The sequence below is a fragment of the Silurus meridionalis genome, chromosome 27, assembly GCF_014805685.1.
Source record: "Silurus meridionalis isolate SWU-2019-XX chromosome 27, ASM1480568v1, whole genome shotgun sequence".
Taxonomy (NCBI): domain Eukaryota; kingdom Metazoa; phylum Chordata; class Actinopteri; order Siluriformes; family Siluridae; genus Silurus; species Silurus meridionalis.
Genome location: NC_060910.1, coordinates 10,893,894 through 10,919,594, shown reverse-complemented (window position 1 = coordinate 10,919,594; position 25,701 = coordinate 10,893,894). Strand labels below are relative to the sequence as shown.

At 36.9% G+C, this 25,701-nt stretch overlaps 1 protein-coding gene across 6 annotated transcripts in view; it reads left to right on the top strand.

The window, feature by feature from the left end:
• slc4a4a (solute carrier family 4 member 4a) overlaps positions 1-25,471 on the top strand; it is a 64,840-nt gene extending 39,369 nt beyond the window's left edge. For 4 of the 6 annotated variants that reach the window (XM_046841910.1, XM_046841909.1, XM_046841911.1 and 1 more), the window contains 18 exons: positions 126-213; positions 305-459; positions 1,931-2,044; positions 3,857-4,031; positions 4,726-4,859; positions 6,989-7,260; positions 9,318-9,388; positions 10,025-10,210; positions 10,549-10,662; positions 11,735-11,896; positions 12,614-12,792; positions 13,800-13,872; positions 16,468-16,536; positions 16,621-16,794; positions 18,719-18,883; positions 21,645-21,738; positions 22,289-22,362; positions 22,758-25,471. In XM_046841910.1, coding sequence (XP_046697866.1) covers positions 126-213; positions 305-459; positions 1,931-2,044; positions 3,857-4,031; positions 4,726-4,859; positions 6,989-7,260; positions 9,318-9,388; positions 10,025-10,210; positions 10,549-10,662; positions 11,735-11,896; positions 12,614-12,792; positions 13,800-13,872; positions 16,468-16,536; positions 16,621-16,794; positions 18,719-18,883; positions 21,645-21,738; positions 22,289-22,326 — 2,263 coding nt within the window. In that variant the 3' untranslated portion in view covers positions 22,327-22,362; positions 22,758-25,471. The remainder of the gene's footprint in view (positions 1-125; positions 214-304; positions 460-1,930; positions 2,045-3,856; positions 4,032-4,725; positions 4,860-6,988; positions 7,261-9,317; positions 9,389-10,024; positions 10,211-10,548; positions 10,663-11,734; positions 11,897-12,613; positions 12,793-13,799; positions 13,873-16,467; positions 16,537-16,620; positions 16,795-18,718; positions 18,884-21,644; positions 21,739-22,288; positions 22,363-22,757) is intronic. The other 2 variants (XM_046841906.1, XM_046841905.1) reach the window with 1 other exon arrangement.
• The last annotated feature ends 230 nt before the right edge of the window (positions 25,472-25,701 follow it).

Sequence of the window (25,701 nt, the reverse complement as noted above, 5' to 3'; positions counted from 1 at the left end):
AATGAAGAAAACCTTGCTGGTCGCCATGAGCAGCAAATTTTTTTATTCATTTCAATAGTTTCACCTCAGCTTCCATTTCAAATGATTGTCATATGTACACTAAAAAGGTGCATTTTTCCATACAGGTTCCTGTTTATTCTTTTAGGCCCCAAAGGCAAAGCCAAGTCATATCATGAAATTGGTAGAGCCATCGCCACCCTTATGTCTGACGAGGTATGAGAAATAAGTAATGTTCCACTGTATATGCTGTATTTATTTTGTTTTCATTTTTATATGAATCCTGACCAACATGTTCACAATGAAGGTTTTCCATGATATTGCGTACAAAGCCAAGGACAGACAAGATCTGCTTGCTGGTATCGATGAGTTCTTGGATGAGGTCATAGTTCTGCCTCCAGGTGAATGGGATCCTGCTATCAGAATAGAACCTCCAAAGTCTCTCCCATCTTCAGACAAAAGGTTGGGATTCCTTTAAGATCTGTGTGGCATCTGCTCGCACACACACACACACACCACACACACCAAACACACACACACACACACACACACACACACACACACACACACGTGTATATATGTATATATGTACATTTCTAATATTCTAATTAACATAGGCAGGGACAAATATGGATGCTTAATGGAAATGTATGTTTACTATTAGCAAAACCTAACTCAACATAGAGCATGAATACTAAATATTCTTGTAAATTTTTTAAAGTAATTATGGCATTTCAAATCATGTAAACCAAAAAAATTAACTATGCTATGTTTCTACACGTTTCGCTTAAAAAGCCGGATGTGTACATTGGCAGAGTTTATATATATATTTATATATATATATATATATATATATATATATATATATATATATATATATATATATATATATATATATATATACATACATACACACACCCACACATACACGTGCATATTAAGAAATTAATATGTCTGTATATGTAAATATATATATATATATAAAAACTTTCAAACAGTGGCATTGACTGAATGCCATTTCAAATGATTATTTAAAAAGGTTTTGGCAGGCTTTGAGCTTGTTAATAGTTCCAAACATGAACAATAGTTGTTGCATTGATGAGTAGGTTATTTATATATAGAAGAGTGCAGATTTGCAAAAAACATATCTGTATACAGTTATTAATCAAATAAATTCTTCTCATCCAACACATTTATTCACTGGAAAAAAATTGCAAATGGTATGAAACAAAATGTATAAAACATCCAGAGTGATCTCATTTATACAGCTGAGCAGTTGAGGGTTAAGGCCTTGCGCAACAGGGGCAGCTTGGTGATGCTTGGATTTTAAACTCATGACCTTACAATAAGTTCTTAACCTCTGAGCTATAATTTTCCAAAGAAAGTTTTTCTTTAGTGTTTCTTTTTTTCCTGTCATGCTCAAGCTGAGTCAAATAACTTTTTTGGTTTATTTGTTATTTAGCTTTTTTTTTGTTTCATACTGGTTGGTTTCATTTATTGCTCAGGAAGAAGATGATGGAAAAGGGACAGAAAATAAAAAAATCTTTGTTAGACGTATCTATAAAGCACAAAGATCTAACTCAAGGACAGAGCTAAATAAATAATTAAAAAAAATATATATTGATTATAATATCATTTGCATTAACATATACTATAAAATGTGTACTGTACTGCATTCAAATTTACTGATTAATTGATTTATTGACTGATTGATTTGGTTGTTGGTTGAATATCCAGAACACAGGGATGAACACATTGCAGCATTGTCCTGCAGTTAATTCAGATTCAAAATCAAACTGTTCATATGGAATTGGACGGAGAAAAAAAACCAAATTGTTGTTTTGTTAGATGCAAAATTCTCTTAAAGCATTAAAGTGGAACACTGTCTACCCTCACTGTCCTATTCATTAATCTCCTGTCACTGTTTAATCAGGAAGAACATGTACGCCGGAGGGGACAATGCACAGATGAATGGAGGCATGCCTCATGACGGAGGTCATAGTGGTGGAGGGCACACCATTGGTGACGAGCTAAAAAAGACAGGCCGGTGAGTTATTAAGTGCCTCTAGTTTTGGAGTGTTCCTTTCTTTAAAATGATGTCCCCCTCAGGTCAGCAGTTCTAAAAATAGCAGCTCAAAAGGAAAATGCTAACTTCTTTTGAGGTTAAGAGATGTGAAGAACAGGAAGACTCCATGCTGATTCTTCATGCACACGTTAAAGGAGCTAAGCTGAAATGGTTATTGAATAATACTGTGGATTTTATTGTAAAAGACATTTTAATTTAACATTCTTGTCTTTATTGATACAAAATAATAACACACTGTTAAAAACGTACATAATATTTATGGGAAAACGCTACTCATATTGAGATCCAGTTACACATTTCTATAAATCGCCTTTCCTTCCTTTTTAGCTTGCTTAAATTACTTGCATGAGGTTGCCAGATCTTTTCCAGAATGGAAAAAAGACACTTTTAAGAAACACAGAGACAACAGCACCGACAATGTGCACTGAAGAAGCAGATTAAGTTTTCAATTGTTTTTATTTGTTTGCAATATGATGTAATATACAAGGAAGCTACTTAAAAAAGAAATATAAGGAGAAAGATTTACTTTATATACTGCAGGTATGCAGTATCTTCAATTAAAATGCTTTCCTTTTTTGTGTGAACCCTCAGTAATCAATTCAAAGTGCCACAATTTTGGACTAAATTTTGGACTAAATTTTGGACTGCTTTTAAAGGTATTCATTTGTCGGTCACAAGTATTTTGTTCATATCGTATTAAAGAAGTCTTTATTTCAGAGGGTCAGAGTTGTCAATAAATGTCCTATATTACAGCAGTGGAGATGCATGTGCAGGTACTGATTTTGAATATACAAACATAAAGCACAAACGCAGTAAACAAAACTCAAAATAACTAAAAACAGGAACAAAAAATAAATGTAACTGAATGTGAGTGATAAAAACAATGTGGCTAGAAAAAAGGAGATGTAGTGAAATGCAATGTGATGTGATGCAAATGTAAAAGAGTGCAATGAAAAGGGAGGCTATATAAAAACACTCGCTACTGGTGAATGAGAATAAGGCACAAAATCCAACAGAGAATTAGTGCAGTTGTTTTTGTAGGAGATTAGCTCATTGTCAAAATTCTATAACAAATGAAACACCCTAGATTTCCACCAAACACCTTATGTACACTATATGGACAAAAGTATTGGGAGAAATGATTTTTCGGCTATATGTTTCTTCCCCAAACTGGTTCAACAAAGTTGAAGGCACACACTTGTACAGGTTGTATTTGAACATCCCAAACCTGTCTCAACATCGCAATACCCCTGTGTGCAAAGCCAGCTCAATGAACTTGTGGTTAACATGAGTTGGCCTTCTATGGAGCAACCTTTGCTATGAGTTGGAATGCTGAGTGCACCCCAAGCCTCCTCACCTTACATCAGTACACCTGACTTTACTAAAACCCCTGTGATTGAGTGAGCACAAATCTCCACAACCACATGGCAAAAGAGGGGTTATTATATTGGCAAATGGGAACTCAATGTGGATTGGAATGTTTAAAAAGCACATACAAATCTTATTCTCAGGTATCCTCAAACTTTGGTTTTGTGGTTACGCCTGAGGACTTAATGGTTATGTGGGCGATTTTTTTTCTATTAACTCTTCACTAACCATGCAATTATGCCACTCAGCTCTGAATATTGCCCTGTGGTTATATTTTTCTCTCGGTTACAAGTGTAACACTGTCTAATTTTTATATTCAATTTATTGTCTTTGGGCTGCGTGTTTTTAGAGTTTTGATTAAACTGCAAATTAATTGTGTTACTGTTTCATATTCTTTTCCTTCAGTTTTTGCGGAGGCCTTGTACTTGATGTTAAAAGAAAAGCCCCATTCTTTGGCAGCGATTTCTATGATGCGCTGCACATCCAGTCGCTGTCTACCATCCTGTTCATCTATTTAGGAACAGTTACTAATGCTATCACATTCGGAGGCCTTCTGGGAGATGCCACAGAAAATATGCAGGTAAAACAATTACTGCTTTTGTTTTTTTTGTACTATTTATTATGATACTTTCTCATTCTAGTTATATAGTCCAGTAGTATCTGAAAAGGGCCAGTTTGAGTGCACCATCCATACAGCAGCTGCACCTGATTCCACCTGTTTAATTACTTGATCTTGTTTTTTAATAGACTTTCAGGTGTGGCCTCTGCCTTGTTTATATGAAAACCTGGATAAGAGTGATATAGACTGTGGTGTCATCAGAGTGTAACAGAATATATTAAAACACTATAATGATATATGAGCAGTATTATACAAATGTAAGCCTTTTATAGTTTTAGATTAGGGGTTACAATTTATGATCCTGCCTGTGTATTCAATCTAAATGAGATGAAATGATCAAAACTAAACTTTAACGAGCAACCGCCAGCAAAGACATTCACCACTGGTAAATGTAACAGGCCTGCATTCGTCACTCTTTGGACCACACATTTTACACCCACACATACCAGATAACACCACACATAATGACCTCATGTCAGGACAGATTCTCACTAGTCTCACTGTTGCTGTTTTTTAACCCTGACAAGCACACACACACCTACACACAGCAGCATTCCTCACTGGGTCATGGTGAGCTGGTGTGCAATGGAAATTAGCTTAGCCTCTGATACCTGGCTTTTGCATGTGTAACCCTCACCTCACTGACTCTGTGCAGGGAGTTCTGGAGAGTTTTCTTGGCACAGCAATATCCGGTGCTGTCTTCTGCCTTTTAGCTGGACAACCCCTTACCATCCTCAGCAGTACAGGGCCCGTACTCGTGTTTGAGAGACTCCTCTTCAACTTCAGCAGGTTTTTAATCTTCTTTAATACACACATGGCAGTACACACACACACACACACACACACACACACACACACACACACACACACACACACACACACACACACACATATATATATATATATATATATATATATATATATATATACATACACACACACACACACACACACACACTACTCGAAGGTTATTTGTAATTTGTATTAAAAAGCATTTAATAATAAAAAATTAACCGTAATAAAAAAAAAAAAACGTAATACACCACTTACTAGTTTTATATTTTGAAAGTAATATCTCTCTCTCTCTCTCTCTCTCTCTCTCTCTCTCTCTCTCTCTCTTTCTTTATATATATATATATATATATATATATATATATATATATATATATATATATATATATATATATATAGGTATATATAGGAAATAACAAGAGAAAATGTTTTGTATTTAAAATTTAATTTAATATATTTTTCAGAACAGTATTATTGATGAATTCATATTTTAAATATGAATCCTGATATTTAGCATTATTTCTGATGAATTAATTTTTAGAACATAAAAGAACAGTATTTCTAATGAATTTATGTCACACAGGATGTTTTAAAAGTAAAAATATTACATGCATTTTGTTTTAGAAATAAAATTACACATGGGCTTTCACTTCACTATTCAGCTTTAAGAATTGTATTTTGCGACTATTACAATTAGATTTTTTTTGCTACTGCATTTTTTTAATGTGGTAAAATAGATAAATAAGATAAAATAGCATATGCCCTAGGCTAAGTGTACAGGTAGTGGATAGGGAGTGAATACCTAAAAACATTCTGCATGAAGACCAATTGGCCTAATGGAATATAAAGGTGTTTAGCTGAGGGATAGAAATAACATACATTCACAAGTTTACTCTAAATTATATTGTATATAAATGCATTACAATGTCATTGTGATATCCATATTTGCAGCTAAAATTGTATGTCTCAAATGATTTGATTTTATTCACAGACAGTTAAATACATCAATTCGCCCCGCTGATTATGGTGGTTAAAGAAAATGTTGTAATATATTCACATGCAGAATATATATATACAGTATCTCACAAAAGTTAGTACACCCCTCACATTTCAGCAACCATTTTATTATATTTCTTCAAGGACAATACTAAAGAAAAGAAACTTGGATATATTTTAGAGTGGTCAATGTGCAGATTGTATATGAGTACAGATTTACTGTCCTCTGAAAAATAACTCAACATACAGCCATTGTTCTAAAAATAACTGGCAACAAAAGTGAGTACACCCTTAGTGAATGTGTCAAAACTGTGTCCAAAGTGTCAATATTTTGTGTAAGCACCATTGTTATCTAGCACTGCTTTAATCCTCCTGAACATGGAATTCACAAGAGCTGCACAGGTTGTTGCTGGGATCCTCTTCGACTCCTCCATATTGACATCACAGAGCTGCTGGAGGTTAGACACATGGTACTTCTCCACCTTCTGCTTGAGGATGTTCCACAGGTGCTCAATAGGGTTCAGGTCTGGGGACATTCTTTGCCATTCCAACACCTTCAGCTTCCTCAGCAAGGCAGTTGTCATCTTGGCGGTGTGTTGGAGGTTGTTATTATGTTGGAAAACTGCAGTTCTAAAGAGAAACTTCTGCAACCTCTAAAGCAATGCTGCAGCAGTCATGCGTCTGTTTTTTGAAGCCAGTTTCTGCACAGCACGAGGACTCAACTTGTTTGATCGACTATTGCGAGGCCTTTTTCGAGTGGAACCCATCTTGGAAAACCTCCATGATGAACAGGACATATGGCCTGGTTACATGACATACAGCTGGTATCAATTTGGGTTGGCAGCTATTTTGACAATAAATGGCTGTGTGCTAAGTTATTTTCAGAGGACAGTAAATTTGTACTGCTATACATGCTGCACATTAACTACTCTAAAATATATCCAAGTTTCATTTCTATAGTATTGTCCCAAAGAAATACTACAATGGTTGCTTAAATGTGTATATTGTACTCTATATATGTTTTATAAGCTTCTATTAAATACTATTAAATTATGTTGTTATACATTGTCATTTTTCTTTAAGTCACATAAACAACACTGTTTAACGTTATGCACGATCTGATGTTGCAGAGATAACAATTTTGATTACCTGGAGTTCCGCTTGTGGATTGGTCTGTGGTCAGCCTTCTTCCTCCTGGTGTTGGTAGCCACAGACGCCAGTTTCCTGGTACAATACTTCACACGCTTCACAGAAGAGGGCTTTTCCTCGCTCATCAGCTTCATCTTCATCTACGATGCCATCAAGAAGATGCTGAAGCTTGCCCACTATTACCCCATCAACTCTGACTACAAAGTCGACCATGTCATGCAGTATGATTGCATGTGTATGGCACCCACTATAGGTAGGAATTAGTACTTCTAGATTAAATGTTATCCAAAAGCAGGGCTATTTCGAATGACTGATTGCGAGAATAACTGCTGTGTCATTCTAGCATTCAGTTCTTGTCTGTCTTGTGCATACTGCTCACTACTGGTGTTATAGGAATTCATTGACGAATTCATTGACCGTATGATGTTGTGATATAAAATGGTATGATGACAATGCAACATCATTATAATGCTAGAATTAGCCATAAGAGTACCAGAGCGCTCCAGCTGGTGGAAGGTTTATTTCAAAGACAAATGACAACTTCAAGTATAAGCACAGGAATTATAGTACAAATAAATCTTTGCAAAAGGGTAATCTATTCAAACTAAGCAGAGGTTTACCCGAAGTTACCCGATGCACCATATGAGCAAAACGTCCATAGACATTGTGAAGAAGAAATTTGTGGAATCTCCGACATGTTCCATGATACATGAGGAATGGATGGGGATAAGGAGAAGTACAGTGTGTCATCAGTGTTGCAGTGAAATGTGATATTAGTAATACGATCACGGGCCTCAAGTAACTTCGAATACAGAGAGAACATAGAGAGTACTTGTCCCAGATGGAATCCAGTAGTGAGGTTATGAAACTGTACCCCTATGAGCCAAAAGAGCATAGGTGAGGCCATGCACTAATGTCAGGTATAGAGGCCTGGGGTGCAGTCATGTTCCAATTCATTGGGACTCTATGCAAACCACTTGAGTTCTTCCAATCCAAGCTTAGCAAACCATGTTTTTATGAAGTGACCCTTAGTTCCGGAAAAGGAAAATTATAATGCTACAGCATACAAAGACTTTCTGTACCTTTGTCTGCTTCTAACTGCTTCTAGCTTCTAACGTCTAACACCTGTTTGGGAAAGGCCCTTTTATGGGTATGACGCTCAGGTGTCCAAATACTTTTGTTCTCATATATATACAGTATATATATTTATATGTGGTAGGATCTATCCACTAGTTATGATGAGAGCTAGATTATAAAATAGAGTCCAATCCCACATTTCTAAGGAAAATAAAAGGCTACAGACTAATTTAAAAAAGACAATGCATGGCAATTAGACTGATGGGTATTATGTAGTTGACAGGTATAAGGTTTCTGAGAAGTGCACATTCCTGGGTCTTGAATAGAAATGGAAGGAAGGGAAGAGATCTTTAGACAGTAACATTCAGCCATTTGAGTCTGGCTTTCTTGAACAGATGTATGAATTGAAGATGGAACCAGAAAACTGGAAGTATATAGATCATATAACAGTCACGTTTGCCCAGAGATTCATGTATGAGTTGTAAAATAAAAATCTTCATTTGTAGGTTAATAGACTCCAGTAAGTGTTTGTTAGTTTTTGTTTTTATAATTCTGTTCTGACTTGCTATTGCCAGTCTACACATGATGCAATTAGCGATAGAGGCTGAGAAATTAAGCTTAAATGTTTGTTCCATTTTAAATATTTAGAATCCTTTATGTAGCACTACATGCTACTCTATTTAAAAATCTCTCACACGTCGGTGGGTTGCTATGGGGTTAGCGTACCTATCTGCCACCTACAAGGTTCTTCCTATGAGTTGTATCCTCCCTCCCCCTCAGCCCATTGCAAATGCTATGGGAGAAACAACAACATGGTGGAAATTAGCTGAGACTACTAATAAAAGATTAATCCTGGGGGAGGGGTGGCAAGCATTTTCCTGGGTGCACAATGCAATGGCTCAGATGTACTGTGATGCTCATCCCCAGCTTGATATAGTACAGTTGTAGTGACAGTCATTGCATTTGTGATATTCTTCATACATACTAAAACCAACCAGCAATAAGTTATTGTGTCATGGGTAAAGATTGGCCTCTGTTAATTTCACTCAATATAAATGGTCTCATTTACACCACGTTGTTGTCTAAACCTTTACAGAAAATACATCAGGAACTCCTGTGATGGGATATATTCTACAGCCTAACAATACCTGAAGAGTCCCTTTAAAATCGTCAGTTTGTTCTTTTGTATGGATCAATAATTTATTAGTCGTTTTAATGTTTTATTTCTTATAGTAAACACCTCAGACGTGTTACCAGATACAGCAGAAGAGACCTCTGAGTGGTTCCACAACTACACTGATCTAGTAAGTTGACCAATTTCCAAACATCAGCTTCATTTCTGTGAAGGGGAATAGTTCCCTAAGGATTTGTTGGCTTCCTTTTGATAGTCTGAACAATCTGTGCCTTTTTGAGGAAGACTAATGCACGGCCACGACCTTTTTATCTCACTGAAATCACACACCGCTGTTTCAATATTGCCCCGCATTCAACTGAAATTTGATTCCTTATTGTCGCTCCCTTCTTAGCCATAATTAACTACCACTGTCACATTATCTCTTAGTAATAATGATGAAAATGGCCACAATGGGTTCTTTTGAGCCTGTGCTCTGAGTCAGAGGTCACTGAAACATAATGACCGAACGTAGTCCCTGGCATCATTTTGAAATCTCATTGTTGAGCTCATTTCTTTGTTGACTAGGCGACAAATGTGTTCCTACGGCTATGAAATCAGAATGCATTTTGTATTCAGATTTAATTATATTATACCACTTTGAAATGTTCCAAACACCCACAAGTAACAGCACTTCATTAAAATCAAAGATTTGAACTCCAACAGGTTCCATTCCAAACAAAACCACACAACAATGGAGTTTGCTACTGTGGATTCTTGTAGTCCAAGAAAACCGCATGTAACTAAAGCTTCTTTTTTCTTTCCAAAGCCCTTAAATGCTACTTGGTCCTCTTTGACAAAGAAGGAATGCCTGAAGTATGGTGGAGAGTTGGTGGGAAATGCCTGCGAGTATGTGCCTGACATAACCCTCATGTCCTTCATCCTGTTTTTTGGCACCTACACCTGCTCTATGTGTCTGAAGAAGTTTAAGACCAGTCCCTTTTTTCCCACCACGGTACGCAACCATCTTTTTGTTTCTCCCTCTTCAACCTAGAGCAGTTCAGTTGCTGTTTACGGTGTAACAATGAATGTTTTGTTGACTTAGTATATTGCTATACAGTTACAGTTGTATAATATAGACAGTATTCATGTGGTGGAAATCCTGTAGGCCAGTAGAGGTAGCTTAAGTGATATATTTTGTTCTATATGTTCTAATATTACTCTTAATGTAAAACTACCTGAAAATACTGTACATTTAGTGTAAATATTAATCTTTCTCAATTATTTTGATGCACATATTTTTTAGGAACAATCATTATGATATGAACCAAGTTGATTCTTTTTTTTTTCCAGGTGAGGAAACTGATCAGTGACTTCGCCATCATCTTGGCCATTCTGATTTTCTGCTGTGTGGATGCTTTGGTGGGAGTTGACACACCAAAGCTAATTGTGCCAAGCGAATTTAAGGTGAGTCTTTGTCTCAGGTATTTGCCAAAAATGCATATTGCTTAATGGTCATAAAAAGAATATCCTAACACCTTTCTACCACTAAACAACCACTGAAGCTGAAGAAACTCAAGGAAAAGGTGTCGTAATGTGGTCTAAATGTCCCTGATGTTATAATAGATTAACATGTATTACAATTAATATAAACATGTGATTTACATCTCTACTATCAGCGCTGATTGTAAAAACAAATCTGACCAATCAGAATTGAGCATTAGTTCTCATTTGTACAGTAATTACGTTTTTGTTGTAATCCAAAAATAAATGCACAGTACGACTACAAATAAGTCCAACATACAACCGCCAATCAGCTTTCTGTTATTGGTGCAAATCTTTGTTGGATTGTGGCACAGCTATTGGGAAATGCAAGTTTAATAATACTTTAATAATAAAAAAAAATAATGAATTTAGGGCTTGTTGAAGGCCAGTTGCTAACAACGAATTTGTGTGTTTTTGTCGTGATATAGGTCTTAAATTTCATTCTTAAATTTCATTATTTTTTTGTTTTTTAAGTAAGCAATCCAGAGCAGGGGTCTCCAAACCGTAATACACCACTTACTAGTTTTATATTTTGAAAGTAATCTCTCTCTCTCTCTCTCTCTCTCTCTCTCTTTATATATATATATATATATATATATATATATATATATATATATATATATATATATATATAAAATCAAATAATTTATATAATTTATTTTGTTCAGAGCTGTGTGGTAACATGATGCCTGATTAATGCTAGACAGATCTCCTCTTTCCTGTTGTGATACTATGGTGAAAATAAATGGAAAATCCAGCAGTGAGGATATGTGATCTCTGCAACCATTCACCTAGGAGTGCAGCAGTTTTAAACAAAAAAAAAACATATCAGTTGCCTATTATAGTTGGGTCTCATTTTGGTAAGTGGTACAGAAAAAGTAAAACTCTACCAGTTGTTTCATTCGTACAACTGGATGGAATGACAAAATGTTCCTTGACCTTAATCTTAGTCATGGCTACCTCTCTGATCCTCCCAAACTTTTTCATTCCTCAGCCAACAAGCCCTCATCGTGGCTGGTTTGTGGCACCGTTTGGAGGCAACCCCTGGTGGGTTTACCTGGCATCAGCCCTGCCTGCCCTGCTGGTCACCATTCTGCTATTTATGGACCAGCAGATCACAGCTGTCATCATCAACCGGAAGGAGCATAAGCTGAAGGTATCACATGCCGAGAAATGGATTAGCACGCTCGCTTTGAGCACGCCGGGAGCTCAGGAAAGACCTTCAGCACAGCTAAGATTGCACTCTGTGCCAGTTCTGCTATTTATCTCTTGTGAACATAGTGCTATTTTTTTTGGCTATGGTATTATTTTTAGAAAGTAAATAAAGAAGTAAAAGAAAACGTCCTTAGAGCAAGGCAGGTTAGTCGATTAAGTTGATTGCATGAAAAAATGGGCCCATTTATTCACTGCTTTTAAATTTAGAACAAAGGACCACATTTTCTATTGCATGTTACCTTCATTTATGATATGACACCCAAAAAAAATTTCTCCATTTACAGCAGCTTTTGCTCTCAGGGTGAATAGCTTATGAAGAGCCCAACAAGGAAGCGATTGTGAGGTGGTTAAAAACAATCCACCCATTTACCTTTGGTCAACATAACATGAACTGTGTTCTCTGTGCAATATGAAAGCTAAGGAAGTGGTTTATTGTTGTTTTCAGATTGTGGAGGATGTGAATCAGGTTGCAAAAGTGTAGGATTGAGTGTGGATTACCATCCAGGCTTTGAATTCATTTTTATGAAACCTGTAATTGCATCAGGACCTCTTTTCACAAATGAACGATGGCATGCTTACCTGTGTATGATACTGCAGGGCATTCACAAGCAGTAATCCTCATGACATCGCTATATGTAACCTTGTTTCTCTATTGTAGAAAGGTGCAGGCTACCATTTGGACCTGTTCTGGGTGGGTGTATTGATTGTGCTGTGCTCCTTCATGGGTCTGCCTTGGTATGTGGCCGCTACCGTCATCTCTATTGCCCACATAGACAGTCTTAAGATGGAGACGGAGACCGCAGCCCCGGGGGAGCAACCCAAATTTTTGGGGGTCAGGTATGTTCCAACGACTAAATTGTTGAAGTAAGATTGTGGTATATCTGTTTATTTCAGATTGCACTATGGTTGGAAAATTCAATATACAGTGGTCCCCCAGAACTTGCGGGGGTTACGTTCTAAGACGAGTTCTTAAAATCCGCTAATTTTTTACGCACCCCTGCACCCCCTATGGTACCTTAGTGAATTCATCTAGACATTATGTCACTTTAATACAATAATGTGTTTTTAAAAGAAATGATGAAATTTGTTAGTAAAAACAGTTATTCCCAATGTTCCTGAACATTCAGTCCCGGATTCCTGAAAATGTTAAAATAATCCGCAACTTGCTGTTCCAAGGTTCCAAATGAGAACCATGTAAATTTTCAGAGCTGTGAGTTCCGAACAGCAAATTATCAGGGGTTGACTGTACAGGGTTATTCAAAAATAATGAAACGATTTCATTACGCAATATTATATTAGTAAAGTAATACAAAGAAAAAATCCAGCCAAGTCACACGTATTATACTCACAATCAACTTAGATAACTGCTCTTTCAAAGTCACTGACTCATTCCATGACGATGCTTGAGAACTGAAGCAATGCGTCATGATATCGGTTCATTTTTTTAAATAACCCTGTATATTTTATACAGGACAAATTGTACAATCAGCGCCTGCTCTCTGTGGGCAAGCAAAGCTGTGGTTGTTTACCATGAGGTTAATGGTAAAGTACATGTGGAGATAACAACAGGGTGATTTAGTTTGCCACAACACTCTGGAGTTAAGCTCAGTGGGACACTTGTTTTGACAGACCTGCTTATTTGGTTAAACTTCAGGGAGGCTGTATTGTTGCAGCTGCAAGCTGCACAATCAAAAAGTGTTTGTTAAAAACCCATAAGAAGCTCAAGTATCGGAAATGCAATAATAAATTAAACACCATTTTACTGTTTATATTGTTGCAGTGGAGATGAAGCGTGTTTTTATATTCGTAAGAGCATAAAGTTGAGTTGTGTGATTCATTTGCAGGGAGCAGAGAGTAACTGGGGTGTGTGTGTTCCTTCTCACTGGAGTCTCTGTCTTCATGTCTCCCATACTTAAGGTAATCCTTCTTCTGTCACAAGAGCTGTTAATACATTTTGTTTGCACATTATATGAACAAATGTTTGTTTTTCTAAACATTCCATTCCATATTTAGTCCCTATTTGCTCTTATAATAACCCCCACTCTTCTGGAAAGATGTTCCACTAGATTTCGGAATGTAGTTGGGGAGGCCTGGGGGGCAGTCAGTGTTCCAATTCATACAAAATAAAGGTTTCAGTGGGGGTCAGAGATCTATAGCAGGCCACTCAAAGCATTATTCCACATGCTGGAACAGGTTGGGTCTCCTAGCTTAAGCAAAGGAAAAATGTAATGCTTGATTTAATTTGTGGTAAGAGTTTTGGGAAGAACCAAATATGGCTGGAAAAAGTCAGGTGTTCCAATACTTTTGCCCATATAGTATATATTGTATTCATATTGTAGACCCTCTGAATAAGAAGGTGAACTTTAATAGTCGTCATTACTTGACCATATGTTATTGGTTCCTGCTCTATGCTATGCATATAGAAGTTAGTAAAATGTCTAGTGATTTTATTACTAGTGAGTTGATTTTAGTCTAGTGAGTTGATTTTAAATCCTTACTAGATCAGATCAGTCTATGTTGCACATCATGCATGTGTATAACAATTTCTAGGGCAATTGTTTTAGTTCACTAAACTGTATTGCTAGGTTCCTTTGCTCAGACGAATTGCCCAAACATTACCAGTGTCAGACAAATACAGTCGTGAAAAAATTAGAGATTCAAGTAATATAACTAAATTACAACTACAGATAATAGTTTTTAAAACTTTCTGTAAAATGTACTTAAAAAAAATTCTGGTGAGGACATCCCCACATGTATTCCTACTTAAAATGGCTAAAATTACACACAGGTGAATTACATCAGGTGCACATGATTAGAACATCGTTACTCGTTAGCTTTTTGAAGGGGTCTTGCCCTTCAAAAACCTCAGACATTTAGTTTGGTGTGTTCCTGATTGTTTGAGTGAGAGTGAACACCATGGGGAGATCGAAAGAGCTGTTTGAGGCCTTCAGAAAGAAGATTGTAGAAGCTTATAAGTCTGGTAAGGGATTTAAAATCTCAAAAGAATTTGACTTCGCAAACAGACCGCAAAATGCTAAAAGTAATCACCAAAAACCCTCAAATGTCATCTGGGGTCCTACAGCAGGCTCTTGCTACTGTTGATGTGAAAGTGCATGCCTCTACAAATAGAAAGAGACTACACAAGTTTATTAATGGGAGTTGAGCAAGGAGGAAACCTTTTCTCTCTAAGAAAAACATGAAGACTAGACTGAAGTTTGGCAGAGAGAACGTATACAAAGTCCAGGACTTCTGGAATAATGTTCTTTGGACACATGAGTCTAAAATCTAATTATTTGGACACTGGAACAGAGGACATGTTGGTGTGAACCAAATACCATATTCTAGAAAAAGAACCTCATATCAACTGTGAAACATGGAGGGAAAAGTGTCCTGATTTGGGGATGCTTTACTGCAGCAGGACCTAGCCAGCTTACCGTCACAGAATCCACCATGAATTCTACCGTGCATCAGAGGGTGCTTGAGAAACATGTGAGATCTGTAAAAAAAAAAAAATGAAAGCAAAAGTGGACCTGGACCCTGCAACATGACAATGACCAAAAACATACCAGTAAAACCAACAAGGACTGGCTGAAAACTAAGAAATGGAGAGTCTTGGAATGGCAGAGTCAAAGCCCAGATCTGGAGAAGTGGGGCAAACCTTTCTCAGACCAATCTCAGAGACTGGTAGATGGCTACAAGAAGCATCTCACTGAAGATCTTTTAGCCAAAGGGCTGTTAGGCAGTAGAGAGTCCTAAATTTTTCCTCAGTCAGAATACGCATTTTTGTAGATATCTATTGTTGTTTACCTGCAATTGAATCACTTTCTTTTTTCCAGAAAAAACTAAAAACAAGATTAGACATCAATATCAAAATCAAAGAGCTTTATTGCCAAGTATGGTTGCCCTGACAGAAGCACCCAGTTTTACATTTATGTGAATATTTCTTAATAAAGAACTGAATATATAATTAAATATTTCATTTTTTTTTAGTAGACAGAAGCACCCAGTTTTACATTTATGTGAATATTTCTTAATAAAGAACTGAATATATAATTAAATATTTCATTTTTTTTTACTTGGTTTTGTCATAAAACAAATCAGATATTCGACATTAGTACAAAGTTTAAGGCAAATTGGTGTCAATGTCTGATTAATTAACTTTTGGGCATCACATTTCTGTTTTGCCACATTTCAAGTCTATTACCTGGTTAAACACAGTAAAGATGCATGTGACTTACTGAAGATGACACTGAACATATATATACCTGCTATGTCAAACCAGAATATATAGTGGGAAAGGATTTAGATCTTTGGCTCAGTTTTCACTATTTAGCTTAAGTGTTATAATAATCTTAGTGTGGTATTAGAATCTGAACTCAAGACCCCCAATCAACCTTTGATTGCTGTAAATTCTGGACCAACAATTTCTCAAAGTATAAACAGTCATAATAGTCTGGGAATACCTGTAAAAATTAATTTTTTTTCCCTTTACTAATTACTCTTTTTCTGCAGTTTATCCCCATGCCAGTCCTCTATGGAGTCTTCCTCTATATGGGTGTGGCTTCACTCAATGGAGTACAGGTAAATGCAGCCTCCACCTTCCTGGTGTTTTCTACAATCTCTTTTTTACGTTTTCTTGAATGCATTATTTTCTTGCTCATTTAGTTCATGGACCGCCTGAAGCTGCTTTTGATGCCTGCCAAGCACCAGCCAGACCTGATCTATCTGCGGCATGTGCCACTGCGCAAAGTTCACCTCTTCACCTTTATCCAGCTGCTGTGCCTGGCTCTGCTTTGGATTCTCAAGTCCACCGTGGCTGCCATCATCTTCCCTGTCATGGTGAGCACGTGGTCGTTTTAGAATGGCACAAAACGTTAGAGGCGATTTTCAATGCAAATTAAGCCAAGTAGTAGAATATAAAAGAGAAGGAACCAAGTACCAACAATACTGCAGACAGAGGTTCACTTGTGTTTGGGAAGGTGACCCAAATCTACCATCAATTTCTTAGTGAAAAAATTCTGCCAAGTCATTTGCAACAGATCGTTTTGCAAAAGCTAATCAATATGCAGTCTTACAGGCATGTGCAAATGTGATAGTCTCGTATGCTCTGTTACTGCTGTGTGTCCTTCCATTCTTATTTTCAACGATGACTGTTAGAAAAATCTATTAGTGGTAAAGCAGTGTACGTGGTTTATCTCAAAAATGTAATCTTAGTGCACTCACTAACTACTCTATAGTCCTGTGGCACTAATTTAAATGCCACTGAATACGCTTTATTCGGCATATGTAAATACGGTGCTTGAGAATAACCTCATGTCATTGCATATGGACACTTCATTAAAGTAACTTATTATGGACTATTTGACTTCCTGGCCACAAATGTATATACAGTCTCTCTGGCTTTTGAGAGCATTTAGTAATGTGTACACTAGTATTGTGGAATGCTTGGTTAAATCTTGTGGGTAGATTTATCAGAACCCTTCATTTCTACCTGTGTGTTGAAGCTGAGGTTTGGCCTGCAAACTAAGGGCATTTGTTGCCAGCTGGATAAACAAGACTAGCTTGAAGTGTACTGGGTGTGGAACCTAATTCTCTGTTGGAAACTGCACCTAAAAATAGCCGCAAAGCACAATTAGGGACAAGAAAAAAAAAAGTGCTTAATATGATTATATTTTTGTCATTACACAAAGAGAGGACAGTGAAGGAGGACAAAAAGACCCAGAAGATCTTGATTTGTCAGGTTTTTAAATTTACAATTAGACACTAGACACATATCAACTGGCTGTAGCTCCTGGACTACAATTTAGACAAGAAATAAAAACATGTTTGACAAGGTAAAAGACCGCCTACATGGGGAACGCCTGATGCAGAGTTATTATGACAGTGATTACTGACACTGTAGCACTGTTTTCACATCTTGTGGTTCAGGGGCATACACACCAACATATTCAATTCAATTTATTATATTCATATAGTAATTTTAAGAATGGACTGATTGGTATGGAGATTGGTATAATGATACTGAAGCCCAAAATCTTTTTGCCTCTGCCAGGAGGTGAAGAACTGGCCTTAGATGAACCGTTTAACATGATAAATCCTTGAGCCCATTAGCCTTCTCCTACTTTGTCAGAGCATAATCACACTCTAACTCATTAATCACACTCAGTTGGTGATAACTCTAATGTTGATGACCACCTTTTTTCCAACAGTGATTATTATGTCAGGGTTTGACATTTAACCCTGAATTGGTTCTGTAATTTAAATGATCTCTTAAATTCTGTAATAAACGTATGTAAAAGAAAAGAAGAGCACTATGCTATCTGCACAGTGCACATGGCCATGTCGATTTGATGTCACTCCAAAAAATGAGGAAGGAACTGGCAGTCAAGGAGACTTTTTCAAGTTGACAAGCTGACGATTTGCAGTCTAATAACACCTAAAACAAAACATAAACCACACAGCGGGAAGTCCACATGCACAAACCTAAGAATACCCAAAAGCTTATACTTCTCTGCATGGTGAAGTGCACTAAGAGGCCACGTCTTACTTCTATATCATGTTCATTAAGTGCAACCGCTCCAGAAAAAGACATAGTCCAGTTACTACCTGATAATATACAACAAAATAATGCACCATTTGAAATAATGTAGTGTAAAAAACAGAAAATGATACACTATTCTGATTCAAGCCATTCATTCTAGAGTTGAGTGTACGCACTGAAAGCAGTAATGCATGTCTGCTTTTTTTCACTGTGATTGCACAGATCTTAGCTTTAGTGGCTGTGAGGAAGGGTATGGACTACTTCTTCTCTCAGCATGAACTTAGCTTCCTGGATGATGTCATCCCAGAGAAGGACAAAAAGAAGAAGGAAGATGAGAAGAAAAAGAAGAAGAAGGCAAGAGACAGCATAGACAGTGATGTGGATGAGGTAATATTATTACTTAATTAACAGTATTGTATTTTGATACATACCTTATTGTATTCTCTGTATCAATAGACTAGTGACTAGTTAAAGAGTTTGTGCAATACATGACATATATACAGTATTTTAGAACGGTAAGTACACCCCTCACATTTCAGCAACCATTTGATCATATCTTCTCGATAATATAGAAATGAAACTTGGATATATTTTAAAGTAGTCAATGTGCAGCTTGTATAGCAATATGGATTTACTGTCCTTTGAAAATAATCAACATACAGCCAATATTCAAAAGTGTTTTGTGTGAGCACCATTGGTATCTTGCACTGCCTTAATCCTCCTGGGCATGGAATTCACCATTTGCACAGGTTGTTGCTAGGAACCTCTTCCACTCATCCATAATGACATCACGGAGCTGATGGATGTTAGACACATGATGCTTCTCCACCTTAAACAGGGTTCAGGTCTGGAGACACACTTGGCTACTCCATTCATTTCAGTTTCAGCTTCCTCAGCAAGGCAGTTGTCATCTTGGTGGTTTGTTTGGGGTTGTTTTCATGTTGGAAAACTGCAGTTCTGCCCAGTTTCTGAAGTGAGTGCATTATGTTCTGCTTCAGAATGTCACAGTACATGTGGGAATCCATGTTTCCCTCAATGAACCACAACTTCCCAGTACCAGCAGCACTCATTCAGCACCACACCATGATGCTACCATCACTATGCATGACTTTAGGCAAGAAACAATTTTCTTGGTACTCCTCAACTGGGCTTTGCCACACATGCTGAACACTGACAAGCGGATCTTCCGCTTCTGCAACCTCTGAAGCAATGCTGCAGCACTCATGCTTCTGTTTTTTAAAGCCAGCTTCTGCACCTGATGCACAGCACGAGGACTCAACTTTTTGATAGACCCCTGCGAGGCCTGATCGGAGTGGAACCTGTTTTGGAAAACGTCTGTATGACCCTGGCCACTGTACTGTAACTCAGTTTCAGGGTTTTAATGAACTGTTTATGGCCTAGGCAATCTTTGTGAAAAGCAACAATTCTAATTCTCAAATCCTCAGAGAGTCTTTGCCACGAGATGCCATGTTGAACATTTATTGGTCAGAATGAGAGAATTAAACTAAAAGCACCAAATTTTAACTGCTCTAATACAAGAGACACAAATTTGTATGGTTCTGTCAAGCAGACAAAAACATGAACATAATTTATAAGACATGTGGCCTTGCATGGTTACATGATGTATAGGTGTTATTAGTTATAGTGCACTTACTTTTGTTGCCAGTTGACTACTCTACTAAAAACGTTGAATAGTTGATATGGTAATTTGAGGTGTTCAGAGTGTCGGAAAAACGTACCCAATACAAAAGCCTTTGCATTTTCTCAGGAACAAGCTACATTTTCCTTTTTATGTAAATGGATTTTTATAGCAGCCAGAAAGAGTAGTAGTAACAGGAACTATCACTGGTCATTCCAGAACATTAAATACAATGTAATTGTAAAAATATTGTGCATCATTAATAAATAATGAAATAAAATTGCTGTATTATAAAAGGAATAAAATACTTTGGGACATGTAACATTTCACATCATTTAATTGTTAATTATTTTCCCAGAATGTTGTGATCCCATCGTATTTTATTCCTAACTCCACGTGTGTTAAAGGCATTCTTGGTACACAATATATTGCCAAAAGTATTCGCTCACCCATCCAAATCATTGAATTCAGTTGTTCCAACCACCATGGTTACAGATGTATAAAATCAAGCACCTGGACATGCAGATCGTTTCTTCAAACATTTTTGAAAGAATGGGTCGCTCTCAGGAGCTCAGTGAATTCCAGCGTGGTACCGTGACAGGATTCCACCTGTGCAACAAGTCCAGTCATGAAATCTCTTTGCTACTAAATATTCCACAGTCAACTGTTAGTGGTATTATAATAAAGTGGAAGCGATTCGGAACGACAGCAACTCAGCCAAGAAGTGTTAGTCCGCGTAAAATCACAGAGCGGGTTAGTGGATTCTGAGGCATAGTGCACAGAGGTCGCCAAATTTCTGCAGAGTCAATAACTACAGACCTCCAAACTTCATGTGGCCTTTAGATTAGCTCAAGAACAGTGCGTAGAGAGCTTCATGGAGTGGATTTCCATGGTCGAGCATCTGCATCCAATCCTTATAATCACCAAGTGCAATGCAAAGTACCTGATGCAGGGGTTGTTTTTCAGGAGTTGGGCTTCGGCCCCTTAGTTCCAGTGCAAGGAACTCTTAATGTTTCAGCATACCAAGACATTTTGGACAGTTTCATGCTCCCAAATTTGTGGAAACAGTTTGGGGACGGCCCAGTCCTTTACCAACATGACTTCGCACCAGTGCACAAAGCAAGATCCATAAACACATGGATGAGTGAGTTTGATGTGAAAGAACTTAACTGGCCTGCACTGGCCTGAGTCCTGACCGCCGAAGACACCTTATGGATGAATTACAGCGGAGACTGCGGTCTCGTCCAACATCAGTGTCTGACCTCGCTTCTGGAAGAATAATCAACAATTCCCATCAACACACTCTTAAACCTTGTGGAAAGCCTTCCCAGAAGAGTTAAAGTTGTTATAGCTGCAGAGGGTGGACCCGCATCATATTAAACATTATGCAAATGAACTTGAGTAACATTTGATTTTTAATCAATTAAGTCTAGATGAGCGAATACTTTTGGCAATAAAGTGTATATCCCCTACCCTAAATTCTTAGTGAACCCCTTCCCCTTCCTACAGTCTGATTACCCATTCAGCGAGACCGTGCCCAGCATCAAAATCCCCATGGATATGATGGAGCAGGAGCCTTTTTTAGGGGATAAGGCCTCTGAGAGTGAGTAAAAGCAGAGCTTCTCAGCTAAGCTACAGCCTTTTTAACGTTCATGCTTTCCCATGCCTTCTTATGATTTCAGTGCATGCTGTTACTAACATCTTGTCTCTTACCAGCAATAATCCCTATAATCATTTTCTCATCATAACTCGAATCTCTTGCTTGATTTTGATCCCCATTCTCTTTTGAGTTACTGATCCTCACTCTTATGATCTTTCTTTCAAAAATCGAAACATTTCTCATGTTTTTGTGCCTGAATGATCAGGATTTGTCGGTGGAATGTTGGTGAGAGAAGGTCTCATGCAATATTCTGCTTGTGTTTCCATATGCATGTAAATGGTTCGAAGTTTATATGCATGCATGAACTTCTAGAACAATTGTTTCATTGATTTGATATTTCTTGTTTAGGTGCAACTAACCACTGATGCTTTGTTCATGCTTGGGATCAGTTACGTCTAATCTGCTGAAGTGATATTGCTACATGTTATCTCTGTGTCATGTTTACACTATGGTAAATGTGTGTTTGTAACCCTGCCCTTTTTTTTCCCTCCAGGAGAAAAGCCATTTCTTGACCGATACACGTCATGTTAATAGAAAGCGCTACTATGAGGACAGTCCCATATCAAGGTGAGTCAGAATGAGAGTGGAACATCTGTGTCTATGTGTAGGGGAAGATCGATTTGAATATGGTCAATTGAAATTTGTGGGTGTGGGTCTTGGTGAGTGGTGTGTGTAGACATGGGGGAGGGGGTACTTATCACATGGTTCTAGCGGTAGTCAGCCATGCATATCCAGTGGGCTTCCGGATAGACAAAGGTTGTAGGTGGGGAGCAGATGATCCTGAGCAGGCGTTAACGTACGCACCAAGTAAACACAGACCTCGATGTTCAAGGCCGGAGTTTATGACCATAGGCTTTTGCACAGAAATAAATGAGTAAAACGTGAAGGAAAATTATAATGTGAGTTGCTGATTCACTTGGATTTCTTTATTAACATTGTATTCATTTGTGATTTATTTCCAGTCCAGAGAACATACCACTAAACGTGCCTCAAATTAGAATAGACTACGGTTCAGACAATGAAGATAGTGACTACTTCTGGAGGAGTCGAGGGTCCGAGGCATAATTTTAGCTCCACTCTAAAATTATGAAATTTTAAATCTACTCGGATGGAAATCCGTCAAATCAAGGGAAGGAACTTCTGCTTGCCTGCCTGGACTCTCAACATCTGGACTCTCACCTTCATGGGTGCCATTTTTAAACCTTCATTTTGTTTCACACGATAAAGCTCATTCATTATTGCTTACTTCTTTGAAGAACACTGGCTGACATAATAATTCCTACTACTATGCAATTCATATGCAATTCATTCTTGTGTTGATCAACTGAAAATGCTGTACCTGGTTTGGAGAGAAACACTTGGAGAGAAAACACTCCTCCATTTCTAGGGGTGGGAAACTTTTTTTTTCTTTTGTATAAGGAATTACCATTTTCCTGTAGCAGGAAAATTAATATTTTGATTTTCTCTCTTTTTTATTATTTTGTAGCTCTACCTCTGTAGACAGAAGGAAATGTGTAAGAAAAAAGAAATACTGAAAAAAAGACAGTGTTGATTTTTTTTATTCATTCAGCATGAGTTGTATTGTTAATATCCTGCCTATTGTACCTTCTGAACACAAATTCGAACAGAATAATTGAAGAGTTACACCGTATTACTAGAATGGAGAAGAGTAATACCCACATGAAGTTTTAATCTTTAATCGTATTGATTTCTGCTTAGCCGTATGATCTTCCAGTATTATGAAATACTTTGTTTCCCCTTTAAGAGTAATGTATAATACAGGTTTATCTCAGATCTGAGCTAATCAATTCATAACCAAATATCATTCTAAATTTCATGCTTATTCATACATTGCACTATGGTTGTATTTACTCATGCACCACATCTGGTTATTACAGCTATTCATGTCTTCCTACTTTTCAACCTTTTCTCTGACTTTCTAAAGTGACCTAAAGAAAAATGCACAAACAGGTATTTCTGTAAAGGTCATATATATGATGCGCTATAAACACGTTCATGTCGTCCCATAATGTAAAGCAATAGAATTCATAGTCACATTTTTGAATACCTCATGCATTATGAATTGTTAACTAGGTGCACAGAGAGTGGAGCTGACACAAAGCAGTTTTTTTGACACCGATTCTGAATAACAGCTTATCAATACACATCTGATATTGATTTCTTTAGAAACGACCAAGCTTAAAGTAATACATAGCTAAAAGCACAACTTACACAAAAATCTTTGACACAATGGTTTCTTACAGTGCAATCATAACATATAAAATGAATTCAAAATAATAAAATCAGGCCTGTAGTATGTAAACAAATTAAAAAAATCTTTTTCCCCCTTTGCTAATGATGTATATAATGCCTGTAATGCTCTGAGCAGTATACAGTATTTCTGCATTACAGCCACATCCATAAACAATAATAACATTTCAGAAGCAATTCTGACAATAGTGTGTATTGGATATAAATGCATTAAAATATGTCACGAATGTATGCATAGTTTAATTATATACAAGACCTTTACAGAAACTGGTGTCAACTTTACCTTCTGTGAAGCCTGTATTCCTAAATTTCAAAATGATTGCTCGTTGTGCACTATTTTATATATAATGCCAGTAGTGGTTGGGTCACATTAGTCATTTCATAAATGCAGAAGAACATTCATAGTGTATCTTTTCATTTTCCAAGTGTGTGCTATGCTGAGCAGCAGTTTGAAAAATATTTAATTGGCTGGCTTTGTTAGCTTTCACCCTCCTTGATGGGAATCAGTATGGGAAAGCAGACTTTCTGGTGGCTGGTAATTGGTTAAGCCACTGATTAGGATGTTTGTATACTACTATGACTAATCAAGTAAAACAAAGTGACAACTCTACTATTGTAAACCCAAATTTTCCTTGTTTGTGTCAGTATGCAAGTTGGAAAAGGTTTATGCCCAGGGTGTTCACATTATGATCACAAATATGTTATACCTACTTCAGAAAAGATTTGCCATTGTCTTGTCCTAAAACTATCCTATAAAAATATTTAAATGTATAAATAATACTAAATTACAGTTCAAAGAATAAATGGAACATACATTTGTTATGAATACAGGCTGCATAGAAAGTGTAATCAAGCCTCTTGACTGAATTTTATATCGCTTTCTACATTATTCACTTTTTTGTAGTCAGTATCAGTTGTAGAGCTGGAATTTCTAAAATGTGATTGCCACATTTGATTATGTCTGTATCGAGAAAAAATTTCACTGTATGTGTATGTGTGAAAGTGTGTGCGCGCATGTGTGTGTGGGTTTAATTCTCCAGCCTTGTCCATGTGTCCTCTACATTCCGTGTATTTTTTTTAAAGTCTTTTTTCACAAAACAAAAAACCAACAAAAAAATAAAACAATAATTCTCGGTAAATGATGTCATACCGAATCACCAAGTTTTAACAATGTACTGTATATCAATGCATTTTTAACTTATATTTTTGGGGGGTTGTGTAATGAAACAGTGCTCGGTAAATTCCGCATATTTAGAACGAATCTTTATGAATAGAGGCTTGTTTTCAAACTACAGTAACATTTTAATTTTTTGATAACATTTTAGAGCGCACAGCTGAAGTGATCATTTTAGAATGTATATTTTTGAAAGAAATGAATATTATAATAAACTGATTTTAATAAACAGTCCTGGCATTTTATTTATTTATTCGTACCTTTCTGTGTTTAACTTGTTCTGTATGTTCACATTATACAAAAGGTTATAAATACTTACACCATATATCTTTTCCACTAGTGATATTAAAACCATGAACATTAGCTGATAACGATACCATGTTTTTTTTCAGTCATAAAAAAAGAAAAATTCTTGCACATGTACCTACTGTATAACCAGTGACAGTTTTAACATGCTAATG